Source organism: Petromyzon marinus, chromosome 41 (assembly GCF_048934315.1).
Source record: "Petromyzon marinus isolate PM22_M1 ecotype Great Lakes invasive population chromosome 41, UKy_Petmar_22M1.pri1.0, whole genome shotgun sequence".
Taxonomy (NCBI): domain Eukaryota; kingdom Metazoa; phylum Chordata; class Hyperoartia; order Petromyzontiformes; family Petromyzontidae; genus Petromyzon; species Petromyzon marinus.
The window spans coordinates 389,977-414,349 of NC_133707.1; the positions used below are offsets into that span (position 1 = coordinate 389,977).

At 43.6% G+C, this 24,373-nt stretch overlaps 1 protein-coding gene across 1 annotated transcript; it reads right to left on the reverse strand.

Moving 5' to 3' along the window:
• Positions 1 to 342: 342 nt before the first annotated feature.
• LOC116950897 (tumor necrosis factor receptor superfamily member 6-like) lies at positions 343 to 23,859 on the reverse strand. Its single transcript, XM_032969052.2, has 10 exons — positions 23,392 to 23,859; positions 20,090 to 20,183; positions 18,014 to 18,142; positions 14,230 to 14,376; positions 13,046 to 13,127; positions 11,399 to 11,463; positions 10,251 to 10,361; positions 8,758 to 8,786; positions 8,179 to 8,251; positions 343 to 5,728 (listed from the first exon to the last, which is right to left on the reverse strand). The coding sequence occupies exons 1-10, from the start codon at positions 23,479 to 23,481 to the stop codon at positions 5,412 to 5,414; spliced, it is 1,137 nt and encodes a 378-aa protein (XP_032824943.1). The 5' UTR covers positions 23,482 to 23,859; the 3' UTR covers positions 343 to 5,411.
• Between the last annotated feature and the right edge of the window lie 514 nt (positions 23,860 to 24,373).

Here is a 24,373-nt window from a genome sequence, read left to right on the forward strand (position 1 = left end):
GCTCCAATCAAAAACACCTCAATTGCACAGTCTCTCTTGCACAATTTGGCATATTACAGACCCCTTCAACACCGTTGATTTTTGTGCAGACCTTTAAATGATGCCTGCAACCAAAATAAACTAAAAGGTAGGGAATTACTATTAAAGATCAGCAACTTATACATTTTTATCGCATTGTACTTAATAAACTTTAATGTCTTTGAGAACCGGTTTCGTTCAGGCAGCCTTCATCCAACAGTGGATTAACCATGGCCGTTGACGATGAATATGGAGTGTCAGTGATTCGGAGACAAGTTTTGGAGGAGGCACCTTCTTTATTATCAATATTCACGATCTCGTCCACCAGCCGGCGCTATTACACTACAAATACACAGAAAAAAAGCGGATTCTGTCGTGTTGTATTCGTTTCTGTGCCACACTGCCCCCTCCTGGCCTTAACAAGCGCTCTCTAACATCATCACGTGTCCCCCCCCATGATGCCAAAAAGCCCTCTGGGAGTGCGTACATTTGAGCAGTATTAGTTCAATACATCCAAGTTCAGTTTTTTCCCCATACAGTGTCTCATCAGCTGTCGGACTTGCTTAAAACTATTTAAACTGTATTGTTTTCACCAGGAAAGGCCCACTGAGCTATATAGATCTTTTTCAGAAGAGCTATCATTTGTGGCCAGGCCCAAACGAAGTGGCTTATCAATGTTATAGCAGCCAAATATTCGAAAAGCATGTTTCTAAATGTAGAGGGAAAAACCGGAGGACCCGGAGAAAAATCCTCGTGACTACGGGGAGAACGTGCAAACTCCAAATATAGAGCAGGAGTCAGGGGTCGGGATTGAACCCACGGCCTGCTGTATACCAAGCGAGGGAGTTCACATCCTGCCACCGCGACGCCCAAGCAATGTTGGTGAACTGCCCGATATTTATAGACAAGGACCCTCTCGAAGAAATGAGTTCTATTTTGACACAAAATTATATAACTCAAAATAATTAGCACAATTTTTGGGAAAGTTAAACAAAATAAACAGGAAATATACACAGTATGTTGACCATGAGAAAACTCATACATAGGGAACATAACATTGTTTTACCGTATACCAGGAATTACGTAATAATTAGAATTGTTTTGCTTTACTGCACACAACGGTAAGGCTTTTCTCCTATAATGGCAGGCAAATCCCAGTGGAATTTAACGGGTAGGTAGCACCGTGCTTGACTAAACTTGAGCGTTGAAAGCAAGTCTAGGATATTCGTGCTTAAAAATACGGCTTTAAAACACTGGCCAAGGAACGGCAAGTGTTAGATGTAAAATAATACAAATGGATGTACAAAAAACTAGTTTGTTTGTGGTGGAACAGGTCTCAGAGGCTGCCCAGCAATGAATTGACTCGGAGAAATACTTGCCCACAATATAAAAACGAGTTTAACAGTTTAATAATAACATAATCACATTGTAATTAACTTTTAATAACCATTGTTCGAGCGTGGTACATTTAAACATTCTGTAACCATAAGACTAAATGTTCCAACATTCTGTAACACTTTTTCAGTATTTTATATATATAATCTATCTATACAGTAATCAACGGTTTGGGCAAACACAGCTTGGCATATTGCAAATACCACAACATTCATAATGCTGGTAAAACATTATTTGAGCTGGGGTAGCCCCAAACTTCACTCCTTACAAGTTATGGACCATATATCTTCACACTGCCCCATTTATTAAAATGTTAAGGCAGTGTACCTGAAGTTCACCAACTCTCAGAGAAAGCAACTGAATGGCTAAATCGCTTATAAATTAATCACTTACATTTGGTCTTCATTGGCTGTACAAAATCATCATCACACACGATTACAGTCCAGGTCCTATTTTTGTTTACGACTCATCATCAGACACAGTGCATCAAATATATTAATTCGCATTTGAATAATGGCAACTTGTAACGTGCACAATTTCACAAATGGATTCAAGTTTCGAGCTCGACTCGGAAGTCCAGAAGAGATCAGGCTGGCATATGTGGAATGTGAGATTATATTGGAAGACAGCAAGACTTTACATTTCATTTACTGCGGTTTAAAGAACTGCCCATCTAAGGAGACCTCAAAAACCTCCCAATAATACACGTTAAATCAAGAAAGCCATTCTGGAACACGGCAGAAAGACTCGGCCGCACGCTGAGCGGCACGGGAGACCAGTGGAAGAACAATTGGGGGAGTGCAAACGTCATCCTGAGTAAGCAGCTCATCACTGATTCCACGACCATCAAACTAAAAACAAAACTATTTTTTTTATTTTACTAGGTAAGGCCCTTGAGCTATATAGCTATTTTTCTTAAGCGACCTAGCCACAAATGATAGATCAACGAAGTGACTTATCACGTGGAAATTTATAGCAGCCAAATACTCTAAACAGATGTTTATAAATGTGGAGGGGGGAAGCCGGATCACCACCTCTTGTATACCAGGCGAGGTAGTTAACATCTCGCCACCGTGGCGCCCCCAACATCCAGCCATCAAGAGGCTTAAATGCCTCACAAGCAGGTTGCCTTACCTCGTATATGAACTGCAACAACCAGTGGAACGCATCGCGAACTCATGTCCCATGCGAGCATTCTCCGAGGGCCCGATTGGGATTCCGTCTCTATGCCCAGAAGCCAGCAGCGAATTCACAACCTCGGCATTGATTTATAGTTGCTACTCAATTCAGATCCATATGAAAGAAGTTGACGACTGTGGTTTACACACAGCCAGACAAAAGGGTTGGATTCCGGTATCACTTTGAAAAGTAGTGGTTAAGCAATACAATGAAACAAAAATCTATGCAAACTTCATAGACCAAGGACCTTCACAGTGAACAGTGTGCTAGTGTGTACCTCGGGTCAAGCTGCCGACACGTGTTCGATTATGGAAGTGCGCAAGCGCCACTCGCAATCAGCATCAGTTAGGTCACGGGTAAACAGTGCATCCCCGAACAAAAAAAATGCAGTCGGATATTCCATGTATAAGTGGGGGGGGGGGGGGTCGGGGAAACCCCAATAAAATGCAAGGAATAAAACTGGACACTGCCAAATATCAAAAACTGAAATGAACGTGTACGTCAAAACCGACTTAACACCTTATTATGACTCAAACCAAACTTTAGCCGTCCATCAATTCCAGTTCAGTGATTCTGCACTTACTCTATTACTATAGTACTATACTGCCTTCAGCTTTTATGAACGACTGGGTTAGCGATTTGTCGTATTATCTGGCTGTATAGCAAATTTAAAAATACAATTACTTCACCATGCAAGTAAAAAATTAGTTATAAAATCAGTTTTATTTATTTATTTAGGGCCCCTTTATAACACATGCTCTAGGCCCCGCACTAGCTTCATCCGGTACTGTACAGCGGTGTGTTCCATATCGGCAACACAGGAGACACGTGAGTGGCAAAGCACGTGTATGATACCGACCACAGTTAGGAGCCCTGCATGATGGCTGTGTTAACCTTAAGGGGTTCTCACAATTGGCACATTCTTCAAGGAGCAGCATGTTTTGCTTTTGTCCGTACGTAGAAAGTAACCTCAGGTTGGATCCTTTGATTTGTTTCAGGGTCAATTGACGGTCCGGCTGACGGTAATAAATATGCGGTGCCGTTATTTTCAACTTTTTTGTTTTTCATGTCGTGACATTTATAGAATGAGAACTATATAAAAGGGATGGCACATTTAGAATAACAATTCTCCCCGAGCTGTATATAAAAATGTCACATCTTCGGTGGGTTAAGATGGAAGTATAATAGATTTTCCAAAATAAATAGTCGACAGCTTAAAATAAATAATGGAATAATCTCTTTGCTATATACGTCACACTTATATAGAAAAGAGATAATGTGGATGCTATGAAGATACTTTTAAGATTCCCCAAGAAGTAACTCACCTATCGTTTTGCCAAAAACATGATTGGGAAGTTAATTACAATAGAATCAAAGATACATTCAATAGCAAGTTATACACGGCTACATTGGAATGCACACACTTGTCTGGAAGAATTGGCTGTGAGTACAAGACTTAACTTTGATGCTTTGGAATGTTTCCTTAAATATTTGAGTCTTTTTTCCCCCCAATGATTATCTCGATCGTGCTACCCGGAGTTATGTCATGAGACAAAGAATCCACGCGGAATTCTCCTCAGACGGCCGTAAACCACTGCAAAGCGGCACGTGGCAGACGCGGTCACTTCCTTCATCAACAAAAATTGAAAAATAGTCCGTCATGTGACCGTGTGGCCAACGGAACCAGATCGTCAATCACATGATCTGATACTAGCCGCGCCTCCGATTCACGGGCAGGATCACTGACATCCACCCAAGCTTCCAGGGGGTATCAAATTGCTTAAAAACTTCGATATCCACAAATGAAAACGTTGCCAACTTCACCTTCGAGACTGGTTGGCAGAAGCCTATATCAAAGACCCGCTGATAACTCTTCCAAGTAACCCCTTATCCACACAAGGGGGCAGAATTTTACCACTCACAATCCTGCAAAGAAGAACGTCCATTGCGTGGCAGCTAACCCGATATTTTTAATGCTCGAGTTGAAATTCTTCCAAACATGCCACTTTTGGCAGGAAATTCACAGCAGTGATGTGATATGCTTGATATCGTTTCAGCTGAAAGCATACCTTATATATATATCTCAAATAAAACAAAAATGTCACCCCGAATATCATATCTAGGCCCAATTTCAGGATTTGTTTTATTCATTCAAAAATCGAGAAAACGTCCTGAGGATCCACACGCCTGGTAATTATGAGGGTTGTTAATCTATAACCAGTCAACCGGCAACCGGTTTATTGATTAACGGTTCCGAAAATCAAGAACCGGTGACCAATTCCAGTAAAACGTTATTCATTAATTTACTGATTAGAACACGTTAATGTACAAAAGGCACTGTGGTCTCGGTCATATCATCGTATACCTGCCCTTCAACTAGTCGCTTGCTTGGTCACGCCACCATTGGAGGGACCTCTAGAGGGTGGTTTATCTACTTTTTCATGCTGACCAGACGTTTAGATGAAGTGGGCATACCCACACTTTACCCTATACACACACGACCTGTTGATCTAAGATTTGTGGTGTATCCATTCATAGTCGTGGCTGGACAGAGGTGATGGGGGGTTATTAAGATACTGCCCCCATTGTTTTAACTGCGACACCGGGAGCTGGCCGATTGTTTTAGCCACTAGATCGCGAGTGAAGTGTGCTAACCTTGCAACCACGGCAGCTCCCCTCCTTTCTCAGTTAACAAGGTGCTCAAGTTGTGTTTTAAACCGGTTTTTGTCACGTATCACTGGTAATGCAAAAACATATATTTTAACCATACGAGTACGTAACTAACCGTACGTCGGATACGTACAATACACGCAGCAGCATCAGTTGTCCAAAAATGCGGATTCCACCACGGTCATGCTCACACTTGGAGACCCCTGCACAAGCCTCTTCATAAGCCTGTTGTAGGACTCCCAGTCACCCATATGCTGCAGCCCTTTCAACACGACACTCCATTCCACGTCGAATTCCTTAGAGTTAAACCAGGAACTCAATATTTGGTACTTTTGTTCATTCCGGTCGTGGGGATGGTTGTACTCGATCTCTTCAATCTTGTGATTCGCCACACCCAGGTGGCGCATTAGCGGCATGAAGCCCGCATCTGGCACATCTTCAATGATGTAATGGAAATGACCCGGAACTGCAATATAAAAAAGAACAGGGGCGAACTGAGCAAAGCAGACCCAGTATTCACTTATAAAAGGTAAAGGTGCAGCCCGGCAATGATTTGCTCAAACCACAACTGGTGGAAGAGGGAGCTCTACATTGGAGGCTGACTCTTCTTCCAAGCTGGCAGGAGATATCTTGAAAGAATTGGGGGAAGTTCCACAATTTACCCCAGCACACATCACCTGGTCAATCGATTAGGGTGCGGTGTTTCCTATTTATAATCCTGGGAGGGGGGGACACAGAGGCGAATGGGGATGAAAGAAACCTGCGTCATTATGTCCTACCACCGTGGAACCGGTGAACCTGTGGCTAGTAAGTCGAGCCTGTTAACCGTAACACCACGGGCAGCAGCATATTAAATAGTCAACTTAAATTATTTGCTGATGCTGCGTCGTCAGTAGTGGTGCACAAGCACAATTTAGAAAAAGCTTAACACATTGTCCATCGACACTGCCTCAAAGGAAACATATACATTAGGCGACATTTCGAGTAATGGCCTTTTTTCATGGCTTAAAACGTCACCTGTTTTCATTTATTTCTCAAAAGACAGTGTTTATGATGAATTTGAGTTTTTTTTTACTATTCATTAATAATGATCATGAAACTTATAACACTTGTCATTACTCAAGAAAGCCCCAATGAGTACATATATATTTGATAGCTTAGAATGGTAAGGGCATATCTTTATCCATCACATTTGGGGTGCGGTTTGTGGATCACGCACACAACGTCATGTGTAGAACACATCTTCCCACAGAGCTACGCCATGGCAAGAATATGGGTGTACAGAAAGTAGGGTGTTGACCCACCGGTGGTAATTTTTGGAGTATTTTATCCCACATGTAAAATCCTTAATAAGTAGCTCAATATCCCAAGCAAAGAGCTCCATGCATTGTCGCCCAGAGAGGGCAGAGGAGGCATTTTGCCCAAAGCCTTACACACATAGTCACACCTCGGTATACGACCGCTTTGGAATACGTCGAATTTGGTATACGTCGTGTTTTGACGAGAAAAAAGTCTTGGGATACGACGTCTTGCTTGGGATACGAGTCACTTGCTAGAACTCGTATGGGTCGGGATGAGTCACCGCGTGCCCGCCTATACCCCGTTCACGACTGAAACAAAGCGCCGCTCCTCAGTCTGCCTGTAGATCTCGTTCAGTGCACAACCCTTGCTATAACTCTCTGTGAATTTTCACGTGTTTTTTTGTGTAATTTTAACGTGAATTTTTGGCGAATTCATTCAAGATGGGTCCTAAGAAGATCAGCGAGAAAAGCCAAGCAACCAAGAGAATGGTTAGGGGATCACTGTTGACGTGAAAAAAGACATCATAGAAAAGTATGAAAGCGGCATGCGTGTCATTGATCTTGGGGTGGCATACCGTATGCTGAGAACAACAATTTCAACGATTGTGAAAAAAAGCCATCAAATTAGCTAACGTTGCAAAGGGGGTGAAATTTATATCAATTTATTTTTATTTATTTATGCATTTATTTTAATGTATGTATGCATTTTAGTAATAATAAGTAGTGTCTAAATTATGTTATACAACCCCATTAATGTATAATATGCCATATAAAATATAATTTCTTATACTTTGGAACGGATTATTTCCTTTCCCTTGATTTCTTATGGGAAAAATTCGTTTGGTATTCGTTACTTCCGGTATAAGTCCTCCTACCTTCTGGAACGATTTAACGATGTATACCGAGGTACCACTGTATTTACATAAAACAATGCGTAAGATTGGCCCCGGAACTGCTCAATGTATTTCGTTTGTTGTCATTCCCCCGCACCTCCGATTAGCATGGTTGGCTATATTCCCCAGGCCTCCAGCCCCAAAAGCCTTCATAAAATTCTGGGCAGCCCTGGGTCCAAGAAAACAGTTTAGATATCTTACGTGTTTTTTTCTGGCAACAAAACTGAAGCTGGGAATTGATCCATGGCAAGTACAACACATTGGAGTATTACGACCTGAGAAATAGAAAAATGATGCTCTAGGCAAATGGTGTGGAACATTTTCGAGAATGAGCCCAGACAGGAGCCTTGTACTTGGCAATGCGCACACAGAAGTGGAAGAAAGCAGGAGAGGAAGATAGAAAACCAAGTGGATAAATGCGTTGATAAAATATCGAGAATGAAGAGGATTGAGATTGAATGAAGCAGTGATACCGGCCAGACAAACAGAACCACGGGGGAAATTAATTCAGGTCCATCATCGCTATTGAGTTTACAGATAATGATGGGTGCCACACATCAGCGCTCTCTCGTCAAGGATGTCACAGGGCCTGCGTCATCTTATATTCCAGATTGTAGAGGTATTCTGTGTTTTATGGGAATTGTTTTGAGAAACCCATGTGATATCAACAGACCTATTAAGTTTGGATTGACAAAAGTGGTGTTCTTCCTGCGATGTCTTACTCAAATTGCAGTTTGGTGGTTTCAGCAGTGGTATCGATGGTGGTATCGGTGGTAGTGAACGGGGACTCATACCCTGATTTCACATACAAAAGGCACGCAAGATGAAATGCATTAAAACATGACGTCTGAGATATAAAACACAACTGCAAATCCTTTCCACTGCTGGCTTACAGTGCAAAAATTCAGGGTGCACTTTTTTTAAATGTCAATGCTTGGTGGCAGACAAGCACAGGCGTAAAATGTATTTCCAAATACGCGTTAACGTTTAACATCCCTACAATTTGGCGTAACCACAGTACTAGTCACCGCCCATAACTTGTGCTGAAAGGACAAGAACCATATCAAGTCCTGCATTTAAAAAAGATGTAAAAATATAACATCACTGTTACTGTAATTGCTGTGACAGTAATAACTCCGAGTCAATGGAAAAACGAGTTTTTCTGAGCAAGGAATTTTCACAGAACGTATCCCACTCGTTAAGGGAGACGCACCTGTATATGTTTACAGTTGACTGTATAGCCCAACAGTAAAAGATACGTAATTTACGTGAGAAGAAAATAAAAATGTGTAACTTTTTACCAGTAGTTTCACAATCCAGTTCCACATATCTGCAACACAAATATAACAAAATTAATGACAATAAATAAGACAAGAAGGTAGTGTGTGAAATTGTGTCAAATGGATTATAGAAATCAACGAAGTAACTCATAGTTCACGTTTTTAGAAGCTCTAGTTGGGGTGGGCTGGGTGGTTAAAAGAGGGCTCAAGGCTGTGTTGAAACATTGAGCCAATACCGATGAGATTCTGCAGTCAAATCCCCGGCTTCTACAACAAAAAAGCCAAACCATGTGTTCCTTATTTGCCTCATTGTCTTCTTTACCAATCATATGTTCACCTTTTGGCGTTCTCTGGTCTGACACTGGTGAGATTAGGCCATAAAGATGGCTGTCTCTGGTGTAGGCCAATCAGTTCCAAAGACAACGCCATATATTATTATCACGGGACGTTTGTTTGCATGTTTGTCACACGCATGTGTGGTTAGTGCAGACTTGATTCCTTGCAAAATGGATCTATTTGGTGTTTGAGTATCTTAACACCTATTTTATTGCCAGAAAGGGTAAAACCTATTCTTATTTTTCATACTTTGATGCTGGCAAAAAAGCTCACATGATATATTAAAATTGTGCTGTTGGTGTAATTTCGATTTTAAAAAGTTGTTCCAGAGTGAAATATTTTTGGGGCTGAAACGTAGCTCAGCTTTTAACATGTTTTTGCTTATCGAGCAATTTTCGAGGATTGTATCTCGCTCATTTAAGCGAGACACACCCATATATAGTACACAGTTTAACACGTAGGCTTTCGCGACCAATATTATCCATAACAGGTTAGTTTTGGGTTAGATCACATAAAATATAAATTTGTCATTAAACCCGCGACCACCCGACAGCCCATCGTAATGTGTGTCACGTAAACAAAACAGGAGGATTTCTCCACAATTCTGTGTTTCGCCTGATGAGACTGGTTGTAATTACCAGCGAAACGTTGTACTCGAATTGTAAATATTGTGGGTTTACTCTCCAACACACCGGTATTGTGAACTATTGACTAATTGGCATGTTTTGTTTACGTGAAAAACCTTACCAATTGGCTGTGTCTGGTGGTGGCAGATTTCAAGACATTTATATTTACGCAAATCTAACCGAAAACAAAACTATGGATATTGTATGCACTTTACAAGCCTCTTTTAAGCAGCATGACAGAGTAATTGCGACCTGGCCACAAATGTTAGCTAAACGAAGTGGCTTATCATCATATAGAAAATGTATAGCAGCCAAATACTCTAAACACATGTTGATTGGAAATGTAGAGGGGACAAACCGGAGGAACTGGAGAAGAATCCACACGGCCACGGGGAGAACATGCAAACTCTATGACCTCCTGTATACCAGGCAAGGTAGTTAACATCTCCCCACCATCGTGCCCCCAGTCTAGCTTGTTAAAGGCAGCAAAACAGCATTCGCTAAATTATTTCTAGTGCAGCATGACATTGTAAACTCAATAAAAGGACTCACCGCTGAAGGCACTGCGGGGAGATTTTTTCTTCATACACATGACCACAATGATCACGATGAATAGACAGAGCAAGCTCACCGTCACAACAATCACCAACATGTTTGAGTGCTCTGATGAGGAAACACAGCAAATGCATACCAGCACACGATTAATAATGAATTAGTCCTTTATTCCAGGCTGTGACCCAATCACCTGGAATGCACCCTCATGAGACCTCAGTAGCTAAGTAGGGTTGAGCCTTGAAAATGATTGGGGGGTGACCACCATTCATAACAGGTATCATAGGCTATGGAGATACTTCGTGGCTATCAGAGGGCAATGGAGCCAATCCATTATTTTACTTTTATGCTTCCGCGTCTGTGCTCCGTATCTTCATCAACACGCGCTAATCAGTACGAATAACGGTCGAAAATTCGACCACAACCTCCACCGCATGGGGGAGGCCCTCATCCAGCAGTGGAATGACAAAGGGCCGTATACATTACTATTTAACCCAACAAACATTACCGAGTCCTGAGATTCTCTTTAAAGTCCTGTTACTAAGATGCTTGGCAGAGTTCCTTCACCAGCATTCTTGAAAGTGAAAGTAAAACGCCTCTGGGGGGGAGGGGGATCACACACATATGAGAATAGAATCCTACTTGCAGTACTACCATCTCCTGGTTACCATGCAATTTACATTTGAGCCGGGCACGGCAGCGCAACCACCGTGACCCCACGCTTTGAGGTGGCCAGCTATGAAGTGGCCAGGAGATGGCAGTACAGCGAGCGGATCCTGAGATCCCTGTTGTGCACACGCTGGAATTTAACTCTCCCCTGAAAGCGTCGCCGAGTGGAGAGAACTCTTCCACGATTGGTCGAATGAATGTACAGAACCTTTTGTCAATCCAATGCTTAGATGAGGCCCTCCCTAAATCCGTACGGATCACGAGGGTTATTTTGACCGTACTCACCACATTGGTCAGTGTGGGTCGGGGAAGGTGGGTAGTGTAGGTGGCGGGAGGACGATAGAAGAATGGATTTTGCTGCACTGCCCTTTGCTGCCCACAACTTAGCCCCACAAATTACTTGAGACGGTTATATTTTGGAGATTACACACAGCACCGGCACAAACATGTACATTGTATTGTCGATGTACAGCACTCACTTTTGCATTGAGTATTGCTGTTGGGTCTACAGGGTTGTTCGGTCTCCAGGTGTTGATCTTCGCACCTGCACCATCACCCGGCATAAGGAATGCCATGATTGACATTTATCCAACGCTATGCTGACAACACTCACTGACAATCGCGCACATTTGTAAAAGGGTTTTTCCAATGCAGCATTATCTCCTACTTTTAGCACCGAAAGTGGATATGGAGAATGTTATGTAAGTGTATGGCCCTTTTGTCAATCTACTGCTAAACGAGTGCCTCCCCATGCCACGTTGGTCGCGGGGATTGCTCAACGACACTTCACCGCGCTGGTCAGTGCGGGTTGGTGAAGGCAGGGAGCATGGATGCATTATTATTGTTATGTTATTGTGCTTATTTACTCGGGAAAGTATCACCGAGTCTCAAGACACTTTGTCAGGAGGGTCCTGTCAAACTTTTTACAGTAAGGGATGTTTATAAATGTAGGGGGGGAGGGGGGGAAGCCGGATCACCACCTCTTGTATACCAAGCGAGGTAGTTAACATCTCACCACCATGGTGCCCTGGGAATCGAACACAGGGCCTTCTTACTGTGGCATGAGCCTTAACACTGTGCTTCCCTCCATCATAAAAAATGGGAAAACCCCTATTATTACTGTGCTACCCTGCCGCATCACAGCACAGTATTACAGAATTATTAATTTTGCTGTACTTGCCCTCCACTGCCCACCAAGTAGCCCCAGAGCCGATAACAATCTGTGGTGCATGGTGGTCACCCATCCAAATGCGATTAAAGATTAGCTTTGCTTCCAATATCTGAAGAGATTGGGCGCATTCCAAGTGATTTTGTCATAAGAGTGTTATCAATATTGTGCAATCTCTTATGCATGCAATAGTTTAATTCGAGGCTATATGAAGGATATGTTTTAATCATGTGATAATACATATTCAGACTAAATCTTATATCTTGAGTCTGCAAATTGTGCATTGATATCACCCTTGACATCAATGCACAATTCCTGATGCATGGCTTTTGTCATTACCATTAGTTCCGAAGCCAGGATGAACGGTGACTCACCGAGACACAAACACTTAGAAATAAAAAAAGCATTCCGTGACTACATCTCACACCCACCCTGTAAACAATATTGGCAAAATCACATGCAGCACCTAAAACAAATGTTCTGAGGTCAACATGGTTTACAAACCGAATGTTCTCCATATAATAAAGGTCCAATGAACATGAATACGAATTGTTACATAAGTTATCGCAGACTCTACACCGACTGTATACAGGAAATTAGATTTCATAGTTTAGTCTAAAGCCATGTTACATTGACTGTTGGGAATGGTCCACGAATGGCCCAGATGTGGCCGAGGTTTAACATCAGGGCGTGCATGCTGTTCATTACGATGTCCGACGTGCATGCTGTTAATTACGATGTCCGACGCTTTGATCCTCATACTGGCAGCAAAATGTTGGACTTCGTGCCGTAAACGTGCGACGCAACCCAACAACACACGGCAGAGCCACGCGGCACAACCGCAAAATATACGCAGCCGTAGGATTTGCGTTATCCATGTTGTTCTTTTAGCCCGGCCGCCACCCTTCCCACCCCATTACCCAGGATAATCAAGAGTTGGCCAATATCTCCACTTTACCTTAAGCAAGAAAGGCAGTTGTGTCCATCACTGTACTCCCCGTCGAGGCAAGGTGCACACTCGGTGTCTGTGAGAGGGGTGCCTGTTTACACAAATACAAAACAGCCTCCGTTGAGCCCAGCGAGTTCATCGTAACCTGTTTGAGCAAGTGCACCTGCACAGGTGGAGATGCAAGAAGTGATTATACTCAGATTGGTCATTCTGTCCCAAGTGCGATATTCCGGGTTGGATCGTGTGTACGGCATATCTTCTCTCCAGCTTGGATCACACACTACCCTTTTCCCATTACGATGATGTACTTATAAAATAAAATAACTTTATCGGTACGTCTTCCGACCTGAAGAGGCTCCCACAAGGCCATATGGGAGGGCGCATGGCACAGTTTGGCAACGGCTATCATATAGTGTGGTCGAGTCGCTACAGTTCTCTGCGGTAAGTACAGTACAATGTCTTTAAAAACGGTGTTATACCTCTAAATAAAGGGTAAAATCTATTCTTATTTTTCATACTTTGATCATGGCAAAAAAGAGGTCCCATAGATATAACTGATCAACCCGAGCTATAACTGCTCTGATACGTGCGGCATTGCCTTTGTACTTTTCGCCATTTGCCGTTCTCTGGTGTGACACTGGTGAGACTCGGCCTAAAGAAGGCTTTCTCTGGTGTAGGCCAATTAGTTTCAAAGACAATGCATTTATTACCAGAGGATGTTTGTTTGCATGTTTTATCACAAGTACGTGGTGGTAAATGCAGATTGTATTCCTACATCTTAACGCCTGTACTCTTTGGTTATTTCGGTAAAGTCACGTAGGTAGACAAAATAATACATCACGACATTTCAATCGCAACGCAAGTGACCGTCTTCAGGTGAGAGAGACGGTCGCTTGCGTTGCGATCGAAACGTCGTGATCTATTATTTTGTCTACCTACGTGACTCTACTGAAAGAATCAAAGAGTATGGATTCCTGCAGTCACGAAAGCTTCACATCAAGATCTTAACGCCTGTTTTATTGCCAGAACGGGTAAAACCTATTCTTATTTTTCATACTTTTCTACAGGAAAAAATAATGTCCCATAGAAACATGTCACCGTTAGGCTACGTCACCACCGCCCTGTGCAGACTTGACAACAACAAAAACTGGTAAGTTAGAGGCTGATAACAGCATCTGGTAGTTCCAACTTACATGGCTGTGTAGTCTTGTGTCCCTGCTGGCACGTGTGGCAGTGCAGACAGATCCCCGAGTAGTGCGGGTTCACGTACATTCCGTCCCGGCAGCGACACTCCGTATTTAACTTATTGGAGCAGTTCTTCGCCACGACGAAGCCAGCAACTGCAACGTTAAAGTCACCCATGTGAAGCCACGTATGGAGAATTGCGTGAGACCCCACGGTATTATCTCCTCCTGTGAATGTGCGTTTTCCCAGCTACACAAAGCCCAACGCTCATTAATGGAATTGACCAAACATACAAATGCGTGACCCTCCTGAACAAAAAATTGTGTAGAGAATCAGTAAGGGTTTTCCTGGATACATACAAGGGGGTTGTTATTATGATTACTCAAGTAGTTACCTGCATGTATAATGACAGTTACCTACATTTGTAGGTCATTACATTTTTATTTAATAAATATCACTACCCAATAAATGTTGCATATTTAATTGCACCCAAACTCCTCACTAATGTTTGTCATGAATGTATGTGTATATATTTAAAAAAAACACAAATAACACGTGCATTTCGTATTCCTTATGGATTAATAACAATGAGAATAACAATGAGGATCCTGGATTGGTATATTTGGTCAATTCATTCAGAGTTTGGCATGTGGGAGACAATATGATTACGTGGAGAAAACCCACCACCCATACGAGGGTATAACACTAAAAGCACCATATACAGAGCATGAAGAATCCACGACTGATTTGCCACTTACCGAGTGACCTTTCACCCCCAAGCCTACAACACAGGGTTTTCCCAGGTAATCTCCCATCCAAGTGCTAACCAGGGTCAACTCTGCTTGGCCTCTGAGATACAACAAGAAAATGCTTATTCACGATTATTTGTTCATAAGTAAAAACTAACAACAAAGCAAATTACAACGCAAAACACAACGTCAGCAGTGGCATTCAACACTACTTCAGCAATGAAAACACCGATGCTAACAAATACTAAAGTATGACCACACGTTTCCACAAGAGGGTGAGTGTTCACAGAAAAGCACACAGCACTCTGAGCCACAGTCACTATCAGCCCTCGACTGAAAAATAATACCCGATGACTCATGAGGAAGCATTTGCTCAGGGCTAACAGATTGGAGGTTTTGGTGCAGTTCGGTGTTTTTTTTAAAGCCGTTGTGAAACGTGAACACGTAGCGAAAAGGTCATAGGTTGCCCAACTGCCGTGCATCCTTCTCAGACAATATCGAAGGCAAAAGGACATGAAAAAGAGACAAAGATGGACATGGAGGGATGGTGGTAATGAGATGACATCAAAGTGAAGAAATTTGTAAAAAAAAAAAGAACATATTTGCACTACTGGATAACCGCATGAAAAAAAGGCAAAAAAAACTAGTTCAGGGTTTGCCGCCTAGCAACAAACACAACATATTTGTGAGAAACTAAGGGAGGTGCCACTCTGTTATGGTTAGCAGACTGGACATGCAATCCAGAGGCAGCCCATGCCTTGAGCAAACAACCAACTGCATGCTTGCCCTTTTACCTTTCAATCTGACAGATGAGGACAATCAGTGTATTGATTATTAAAATTCCGAGTGCAACGATGGCTGGGTTCCTGACTTTTTTCAGAATGGTAAATCGGTTCCGAAAAAGGTGACCGGTTTATCCGTTAAGGAGTGGACCCGGCTCGGCACAGCACTGAGTTTTGCATTTTCCCAAGACAAACTACGTCTTTCATGTCTCTTGGTTAATAGCAGCTTATTCTGCAATGTGGTACAGCAGCAGAGTGGGTGTCTTACAATCGGAAGATTACAAATTGAGGTATCAATTTGTGGATAAGTCAACAGCGGTGGTCTCCACTTTCTATGACCCCCTCCCCCCCACGATAATAATGTGGAATTTCCACGACTGTTAAGGGCTGTAAACAATGAATTTCAAAACATGTTTGAGAGATAAACAATTTTGATTGTTTCGACTGAATACCTGTACAATGCAATCCGTTTTTAATATTTAGCCATTTGAGGCAGCAACTATACACTAACAAATCACTTTGGCTCGTTTCTTCTCTGAATTATTTTCCCATTTGTCCTATTTGTTGCCTTTTTTTAAATACGAGTGTTTGTAATCAGTGAACATTTCTCCATAGTACTGATTTTTGCTCACAATTTAGCTAGATTCAATCTTGACTACCAAGTTAAGTAAAAATTGGGATGTTTGGCCAATTTCTGTTGGGGTATTTTGGGTGACTGTTAATTATTTTCCTCATTATCAACATCCTCATCATCATCCATCTACTGTAAGATGAAGGCCTTCCCATGACATTAGAATACCTCACTATCTCATGATGCCACAATCGCTCCGTGGGTCTTATTCTCTGGCATGTTCTCCTCTGGGTCTCATCCATCAGATTTTGCTGCCCTATGTATGTGTAGTGAGTCACTTCGAGACACTAATAGTAGGAGGCACATACATTTATTCTACACTTAAACACTTCTGTTCACACACGGGATAACTACAAAGGGTCAGGACAGCCGGCACGCTGCCTGACCCATGACGCCGAGGAGACGAAGATGTAGAACGACGGGCTCCATTCCAAAAGACAGCCCCGATCCAGCCTTGAGACCTCCCTTTTATGCCCCCCAGTGTGGCCTGGCTCTGCTCTCGGCACCTACCAGAAGAACCTACCAGAAGGTTCTGGGCTCTTCCCCACGTGTCCCCTCTGTCACCTTTGCCCTACATTCCTTACCCCGGCCTATCACGTGCCCTGTTAGCCGACCAGGCTCCTACGTCCTCAGATGCCCTCTCTCTACCAGCAACCAGCACTACGCACCCTAGTGACCCATTCCATGGCATTGCATGCTCTGCTGGCAGATCGGCTGCTACACCCACAATTCCACTCTGTCAGTAACCAGCACTACACGCTGTAGTGACCCATTCCATGTCACTACATATGTATACTCTGTTTGACACGTAGGTTTTTGCGACCAATATTATTCATAATAAAGATTTACAGGGTAATGCGACCTCACCCAAACACCTTTATTACGAGTATATATACTCTGTTATGCTTTACAGTTGAGACCTTTCAAATATAATTTATTTAGCACCTTGGTTTACTTTTTAGCTGCTCCTGACTCTCAAGGATCAGTGACTCATTACATCAGCAGGTAAAATTAATTATTTAAGATCTTCACCCCCATATGTAAACAATACATGTTTTTATTACCTAATTTACATGTATGAATCATCTGTGTTGTTTTTATTGTTGTTGTCCAGGTCATCCCTTCCCAATACCCCAGATAATCAAGCATTGACTGTATACATCAGAGTGGCAAAACTCGCCTGACCCTATGAGCCACATACTAAAATGTTCACATGGCCATAAGCCACAAGACACACGTTACATGGGTGGTCATGTGGTCAGTTCACTCACGCCGACTGGCCGTGCTGTTTTTAATTTAGAAATCCGTGGGAGCACCCCAGGAGTCCCCATGTCTAAACTAAACTATAAACTCAACTATTTTTATTTTACCAGGTAACTAAGTGGCTTAACGTATGAAAATTAATAGCAGCCTTCTCTGAATCCCATGTTTCTAAATGTGGCGGGGAAAACTGGAGGACCCAAAGAAATATCCACGCGATCACGGGGAGAACATGCAAACCCCAAATATACAGGCGTCAGGGTCAGGATCAAACCCCCAAACTCCTGTATAACACCGTGGCGCCCTTGGCCACTCCATGTATACACAATTATAATTTGGAACGCAAATGCATGTGTGTGTGCGTGCTGACCTGCATCGCACTCTCGACATCGCATGCACCGATCGGAGTGGTTGGGTTCGTCCATGTACGTTCCTGGAGTGCACAAGTCACACACCGTCTCCTTGCCCGATGCTTCACAGTCCCGTACCTTGAAAGAGCCTGCGTGGAGATGCGGAGCGTTAACACGGAAACACGGACACCGGCACAGACGGCCGCCAAGACTTGCTACAACGGGGAAAATGCAACATTGTTTTGAACAAAATAAACGGTACTCTCTAAAAAATATTTCCGACTCCGTCATTATTCAATTCAATAAATCCACTCGTGTTTTTAATACTGTCTACAGCGGTGTCTGACTGAGCAATAACATAATATAGAAAAGGAAGAAAAAAATGCGAGGAAAACGGGATTAGGGAGATACGTTCTTAGACCAATCTTGCACAGCTGCCAAGGCACAGCCACCAAGGCGCGAAAACCCCCCAGTGGACATGAGATGTGGTTTTTAAACCTACCGTGCATATTTCCATAATTACCAACCATCAGGCATGATTACCATCAACGGATATCAAGCCGATTTGCAAAAAATGCACTGCAGGGGGGCAGTGGGATCGCAAACACTGAGGTTTGACACACACTGGTGTGGAGAATCAGAGTTCTGCAAGCATTTAAATTGTTATTTTTAGCAAATAAAACTGTGTAGTGGAGACAGTTCAGAAGGGGACCTCAAGTTCCACGAGCCACGAGGATATTAAACAATAATGGCTGCAGTCGGTTGGGCGATTCGAGGAAATAATAGTTGGGGCAGGTGCCACCATGAGCGGCACCACCAAGATCCTGGGCTCAAATCTCAGGCTGCCAGCAGAGGTAAATCTAGGTTCTCATGTTTATTGAGTGGACAGTCCCGACCCAGTCACCCAAACAATGGCTGTACAAAAATAACAATGCGCTGCACATATTGTGTATGCTGAATACTACCTTCTCTTATTCTTGGTTCTTTCGGTAAAGTCACGTAGATAGAAAATAAAAACCGCTTGTGTTGCGATCGAAACGTCGTGGGTTTTTTGCTTTTATTATTATTTTCAATTTATCTATTTCTTTTATAACATTTTTTCATCTGTTATTTTTATTTTATTTTCTTCCTACGTGACTTTGCCGAAAGAACCAAGAATAGGAATTCCTGCGGTCATAAAAGTTTTAAGTCAAAACTACCTCCTCTGTTTCTAAGATATACATATGTAAATGTTGACAAAACAAAGGCAACCACAAATGAAACAGTTGTGGAGCACAGCGGTTGTGTAAGATAGACCCTTAAAGGACATTGAGTTAAGAGCCCATGTCACTTCAAAGACTGTCAATTGGTAATGGGGTTTATTAAATGTACCCATATGCACTGTTATATACTGTGGGTGATTAGCACATTATACTCTTAAACATGCGAAGCAGGGTTAAATTTCCCTGCCACAGCTAGCATTACTGGTTATATCAGGAACTGGCCCTGGACATCTCCTTCACCAACCCACATTTATCAGTATGGTGAAGTATGGTCAAACAACACTCATGGCCAACACTACGTGAGAAAGCCTTTAACCAGCAGTGAATTCACTAAGGGTTGTAATTTCTTTCAAAACATTTTTTTTCCAGTTCAAGGTACAATATCAAATGATTCATAATTGATTGTTGGGTCAGATCAGGTAAGTAAAATGTGTGTCATAAACCCTCCTCCACCTGGCACAACAATGTAATAGGTTTGTCACGTGAACAAATGTGACGATGTATTCCTCTTTTAGCACACTGGACTGTTGGAGAGAAATTCACAACATTTAACAATTTGGTACGACGTTTCACTGGTAGTTATAACCAGAATAATCAGGCAGTTGCAAAAAATCTAATCTAGTCTATTATGAATCATATTGGTCACGAAAAGTCTATGTGTTTAATGTACAATACCCAAATGTACTACCCAGAAATCTACAGGAACACTAACTTGTGCAGCATCAGATTATTAACCAATGATGCTAACTGTATGGCATTGATTTTAAACAATTGGCATGCCACTCATCAGCATAATTGTACAATGTTTTATTTTTATCATTAACTGACACATACCAATATGGCAGAGGGGACAGCAATGGTCCTGAAACTTGTATTGAATTTCCTGTTTGCACGTTGAGGTCCTTGACACCATGGCTAATGCCACAACCTGAAACACGGCAATATACACCAGAGTTAATTTGACTTCAAATACTGTAACTACTGCATTTCTAAATACAATACTGTATAAACACTTGTAAATGCACTTTGGTGGCGCTTCATGTTGAATTCCATAAAAACAGACCTCTGTTCTGTATCCACAGAGAAAGTAAGTAGATTTCAATCAGCCTGTTAGCTTTCCAGACCGATATAATCCAGAAAGCAGCATTTTACAAACCTCACTGCTGATGAGATTCCAGGAGGTAAAAAAACTGTACAGATTTTGCTCGCTTCAAACAAATTTGATATTGGTCTGGAAATCCAATCGGTCATATACTCTTAACCAGTGTTCTTCACTACTTTTCAGAGGGGGCCAATTTCGCCGATGAGACATCACTAATGTGAGGGCCGCCACACACTTGAAACCATTGGGGTTTGACAGCAGCATGATGATGGAGTGTTTTCACATTTGTGTACTGTCAGGGGCCACACATCAGGGGCCGCACTAAAGGCCACTTGGGGCCGCCAGTGGTCCCCGGGCCTTGCAATGAAGACCGCTGCTCTACCGTACACACAGTTTTGGTGATCTGTACCTAACGCCTGACACTGTAGGCTGTGCGTAACGCTGGGTTGGCTACGTCGATTTTCATGCAATTAAAAAAATCATTAAAGGCTTATTAAAATTGTAACAAATTATTAGTTTGTTACAAGAATAATAAATGTTCTAAAAAAATATACCAGTGCCGCTTTAGATGAAAGCCAAGTGTGCCCCTGTGTCTGTGTTGTATCTTTTCGTTTTGCAAACCATTACACAACAATAATCAATAATCCGTTCAGTTTACCTGTGTGACAGTAGTTTTTTGGTATTTTTTGGACATCGAATAGAAATTGAAATAATGAAGCAGAATCACTTTTAATTTGAACTCGGTGGTTTCACTTTGATGACCTTTGCTCGCACTTACTGCATAGTGAGCTTTTAAATACAACCAACAAAGTGCTCATTGAACAACATTAATCTCAAGGAAAACTTTTGGGAGATGATCGTAAGTGTACATTAGTTAATAATGATAATATATAAGCGATGAACTAAAGCATTTACACACACGTACATGCAGTGATACAGCATATGACAAGCCGGATGCAGACGTGGGTACAACGCAAATGTGCTTTAGTTCCAACAAGGGGTTAGCAGTAACAGCCTCTTCACAATCATCATAATGATCATCGAGACCCTCCAGGGTGAGTGAAATAAGTACCGTTCGATGGGAAGTCCCCATTGAAAGTTGCAGAGACACTAGAGAGTAAGATCGATTCAAGTTGACAGGATTCATGCCAAAGGAATGTGAAGTTTACACCACCAACAGCACGTAGCACACACACACACAAGTAAATTAAAGGACACGTGTTATTCCGTCGACAATTATCTCGCCTTATCTGTGCACACGCATGTGCTGTACGCGGACACGATTAGGTTCACTGCATGTGTACGTGCACAACGAGCACCGGTACTGATGTAAATGTGCACGTTCTGTACACAGCAGAAGATGTGCGCTTCAATAACATTTTAATTCCCAGCCCCTTAGTCCACAGCTGGATGAAGGCCCTCCCCAAGACGTCGTGCTGGTCGTCGGGATTGACCATACTTCATCGCTCAGGTCAGTGCGGCTTGATAGAAGGGGTTGTGGGAGATCCCCGGGACGGGTTCAGACACGGTGTCACTTGGCCACTGACGTTAGCCGTGATTGGGAACCGATCCAGCCCCCGGACGGGGTTAATAATCTCGCGGTGCGCATGACCACTGCGCCACCGCTCCACACCTATACGTACTGTACACACATGCAGCACACGTGCAATCCTGTACTTATGCTCAGTACTTTATTATGTACCGCGCTGTACACACACGCGTACATCACAGTCCACGTGTGTGGTGTAAACTGAATATGTACGCAGAGTCGAGTTTTGCTATGAGCCCACTGCGATACGAACCCTGCCATCCGAGTTGGATTCCCCCCCCCGCCGCCCACGGCACAACACCACCAGTGACGATTATCTGAACCGGTCCTCAAGTGACTACCTGGTGTTACACATCGCCAATAGGGAGAGACAAAGGCGGCCGGGCGTGGTTGTTGGTCACCCACACCTTCGTGTACGGTGCCGGCCTTCATAGGTGCTTACTCGCTAACAGCACTTGCCCCCCAACATGATGATGGTAGTAGGGGGGGGGTAACTTTTGATTTGTCTTTGTCGGTAGAGAACTGTTAGTAAGGTGGTGGTTGTGCTGAAGTGAAGCGATGGCGCACCGATTATAACCAAAGGGTTTTCGATGCCCGGACACGGACAGCATCAGTGGGGATCGCCCGATATCCGGAAAACCTATCAGCGGAGTTGGCTACAGCCCTTAAAGTACGGTGTGTGGAAGACAAAGGCGGACGGGCGTGGTTGCTCCAACAGTGTTGTTGTGTCGGCTCCATGGACTGTATGCAGTGTCCGGTGCACATGGCTGGTCCACATGTCTCGTGACCCACATTTCTCTATAAACGTAATGAATTTATTTTGTGTTTTTAAAAGCAGTGTTAATTTAAAAGAAAAATTAATGTTCAAAGGGGGGAAAAACAAACGTTGGGGGGGTCAATTAATTGGGGGGGGGGGGGTAGGGTCACGAGACGTCTGGACCACACTGCAAATGTTCGTACTGTATACGTATTTCGAGTCTTTGGGGATCAAGTACAAGTCACAAGACAAACAAGAATGCGTGTGTGTCGTTTGTTCCATCAACATCAAGCCACGATAAACAAGATCATTTACGAGACGATTACAGGCCACATTGGATGAATGCCTCCCAGCCACTACGAACGCCGTGCTGGTTGACTGACCATACCTCACCAGCGCCGTCTAACCTCGACCTGGAAACCGAATGTTGTAATAAGTGCGCAGTGGTGTGATACTCCATGGTGTTTAAGAAGAGTTCAGTTACAAATGCTGCCTCATCAACAATTACAATACCACGCCTTGAACTTTGCACCGTCACACACAAAAAAAACATCTGTACACAAATCCGGACTGTAAGCTTTAACAATGGTATTTAAAACGTGTCCTTTAAGCTGTTTTTAAATCGCGACAACTTGTTGAGTTACGCGAGTACATTTCAGAGAAGATGTAGGAACTTTCACTACCCTATACTTGACGATGATGATACAGTCAGGGGGGGAATCTCTTACCGCAAACAACAGCAAGAAGAACCCCATTTTGTAGAGAGAGTCGTGTCTTCTCCTCCTCACGCAGCGTGCCGAAAAATTCAACCTCTCCATGGTTTATCTCTTAAAAACTAAAAAGGCAAAGTTTAACAATTAAACAAACCACCCGACACACGAGTTCACTAAAAGTGCTCGTTCGTTCGTTCGCACGCGGTGGACCAGGTGCGTGGTAGCCCCCAGCTCCCGGCCCGCGTCTCTCTGCTGTGACGTCTCCGGCGAGTCCTTTAAACCCCCCCCCTCTGTGACGTCACGGGGATCCCCGATTTCGCAACGGCGACATTCCTCGGCCTCCACCACCAAGCACTTTATTTTTTTACACGAAACTCTTTCAAAAGTCACCTTGTGGGGGCAACGTCGACCTGAGCAGCCGCGCGCCGATGAAGGCAGGCACGGCACGCGAAGGGGGTGGCACGTGAAGGGGGTTGGTGGCACGGCACGCGAAGGGGGTGGCACATGAAGGGGGTGGCACGGCACGTGGAGGGGGTGGGTGGCACGACACGTGAAGGGGGTGAGTGGCACGACTCGTGAAGGGGGTGGCACGTGAAGGGGTGGGTGGCACGACACGTGAAGGGGGTGGCACGGCACGTGAAGGGGGTGGCACGACTCGTGAAGGGGGTGGCACGTGAAGGGGTGGGTGGCACGACACGTGAAGGGGGTGGCACGGTACGTGAAGGGGGTGGGTGGCACGACACGTGAAAGGGGTGGCACGACACGTGAAGGGGGTGGCACGTGAAGGGGCTGGCACGTGAAGGGGGTGGCACGGCACGTGAAGGGGCTGGCACGTGAAGGGGGTGGCACGACACGTGAAGGGGGTGGGTGGCACGGCACGTGAAGGGGGTGGCACGGCACGTGAAGGGGGTGGCACGGCACTCGAAGGGGGTGGCACGGCACGTGAAGGGGGTGGGTGGCACAACACGTGAAGGGGGTGGCACGCGAAGGGGGTGGC